Source organism: Cnephaeus nilssonii, assembly GCF_951640355.1.
Source record: "Cnephaeus nilssonii genome assembly, chromosome: 6".
Lineage (NCBI taxonomy): Eukaryota > Metazoa > Chordata > Mammalia > Chiroptera > Vespertilionidae > Cnephaeus > Cnephaeus nilssonii.
Window position 1 is genome coordinate 19,278,246 of NC_137077.1, and position 1,982 is coordinate 19,280,227.

Below are 1,982 nucleotides of genomic sequence, written 5' to 3' on the forward strand. Positions count from 1 at the left end.
GAACTCTTGTCAAAGCTTTGAGGAGCTAAGAATTATAACAAATGTAAAACAACTCAGAGGGCTTCTAAAATACATTTGGAACTGAATCAAGTCCAAGGCTTGGTGCTTGGGGTCACCAGTGAGATAAAGAGTAGCAGAGAGATGGCGGAGCTCCCTAGATCCTCTCCAGCTCTGATGTTCTCACTGGCCTGGCCAGGATGGGAGGGAAATGAAGCTACCATGGGTGAAGAGGTGTCGGAGAGCCTGTAGGTGTTCTTTATGTGTCTCACCTCCCCATTGAATGGGATTCCGGTGCAGAGGCCTGAGAACACTTGCAATGTGCTTGCTGAATCACCTTTGGTAGACTGTGAGAAACCAGATATAATGGGACATATGGTAGACCTCAGCTTCCAAGTAAACATTGACCTGATTGTCAAAAGTGGGAGAATATGGAGGCCTGGGAGCCAGGGCAGAATCCAGGAGGGTTTGGAGGGAGATAGAGAGTGAATTTGGGAAAGGGAGTGACCTGATGATCATTTACGAACCATCCGGGGTGCACTAAAGACAAATCACAAAGGTGTCCAGTGAAAAATGTTTCCTACTGGGAAGTCAGGCAAATGCAATATATATTTGGACTGTATGGATTTTAGGAATTCATTTGTCAAAGTTAGAACTTTAATAGGTGCAAATGTTGCAGAAGAAATTAGAGTTTCTCATAGAAGAATAAGTTTGCTCTCTGATAAGGTCTGAAAGTCTATGATTTTTTTTCATGTACACTAGATGGCAACTTCCAGATTAGGGGTTTCTAGAAAATACTGATATAAAAAATGACTAGTATAGATGCTTTTTTTCCTTAGGCTGTGGCAAGGTACTGTTATGGCATAACACAGAACACATCACAAACAAAATATAGTTTGAGCATTGACCTTCTCTATCCACATAGTCTAACCTTTTCCTTTACAGGAACCCAGTATGTAAACCCTCACATCCCACCCTCACTCTGTCCTTCCTCTGCCAAACCACAAAAAGCCTTTCTTACACAGTGAGTTTTCCACTTGTTCAGGACCAATGAAAAGTTTTCTTCTTTCCTTATCCTCCAGCCCCCGCGCCCCGCCCCCCTCTCTTTCTCTCTATCTCTTTTAAGTTTTTAGTTTATTACTCCTCTCATGAAACCTCTGCAGTCACCACAGATAAAGTCACTGGAGAATCTTTACTCCTTCTGCTGTCCCATCTTCAGCTCACTTTTGCCAGCACCAACTTTGGCCTTTGCAGTCCCCCTGACTTTCTTCATTCTGTTCTTGCATTCCTTCCCCTGTTTCCTTGAGGTCTTCTTCTCCTCATACAGGTCATGGCTTGCAAGTCTATGTGTGGGTTCATTTTTCTTTGCATAACCCAAGGAATCATAAATCCTGCCAAAGCCAGTTGTCATGCCACCACCAAAATGGGTTCTGAATCCAAACACAAAGATAACATCTGGTGTGGTCTTAGACATTTTGGTTAGTTTTTCCTGAATTTCTGTCTGAGGTACTGCTGTCTTCCCAGGGTCAAGGATGTCAATGATGATTTGTTTCCACAGAAGTAGTCTGTTGGTCATGAACTTCCTGGTCTGGATAGTTACTGTGTCGTTCATGATGATAGCTGACCTTCAAGCAGCCAGGGAGGAAAAGAGCCCCAGGCCTCTCATTCCAGGAAGGCACCAGGTAAGGTTGGAATGTGGATGATTTATCTTTGGACTTTTTCTGGCAATGGAATGCTTCCTGTTGTCTAAACGTTCTTCACTGGCCACACACCACATGCTCTTGCAGCAGGCTGAGGAGATTTTTTTTTCCTCCCATGGCAGACTCTATTAGGTTTCTTTGTTTGTAAATATGGGTTTTTAAGCGTTGTGGGGGAAATAATTTTCACTTTTTGTTTTTCTATGGAATCAAGCATATCTGTACCTCCCTTAGTAAGGCTATGTAAACAAGCAGGACTGGAGGATGTTTTTCTTCTTCAAAAGCAAG

The 1,982-nt window shown here is 43.1% G+C and overlaps 1 protein-coding gene across 1 annotated transcript; it reads right to left on the bottom strand.

The window, feature by feature from the left end:
• Nucleotides 1–1,189: 1,189 nt before the first annotated feature.
• Nucleotides 1,190–1,609, bottom strand: LOC307102048 (small ribosomal subunit protein eS24-like; the record flags this gene model as incomplete). Its single annotated transcript, XM_079775509.1, has 1 exon — nucleotides 1,190–1,609. The coding sequence occupies one exon, from the start codon at nucleotides 1,607–1,609 to the stop codon at nucleotides 1,190–1,192; it is 420 nt and encodes a 139-aa protein (XP_079631635.1).
• Nucleotides 1,610–1,982: the final 373 nt, after the last annotated feature.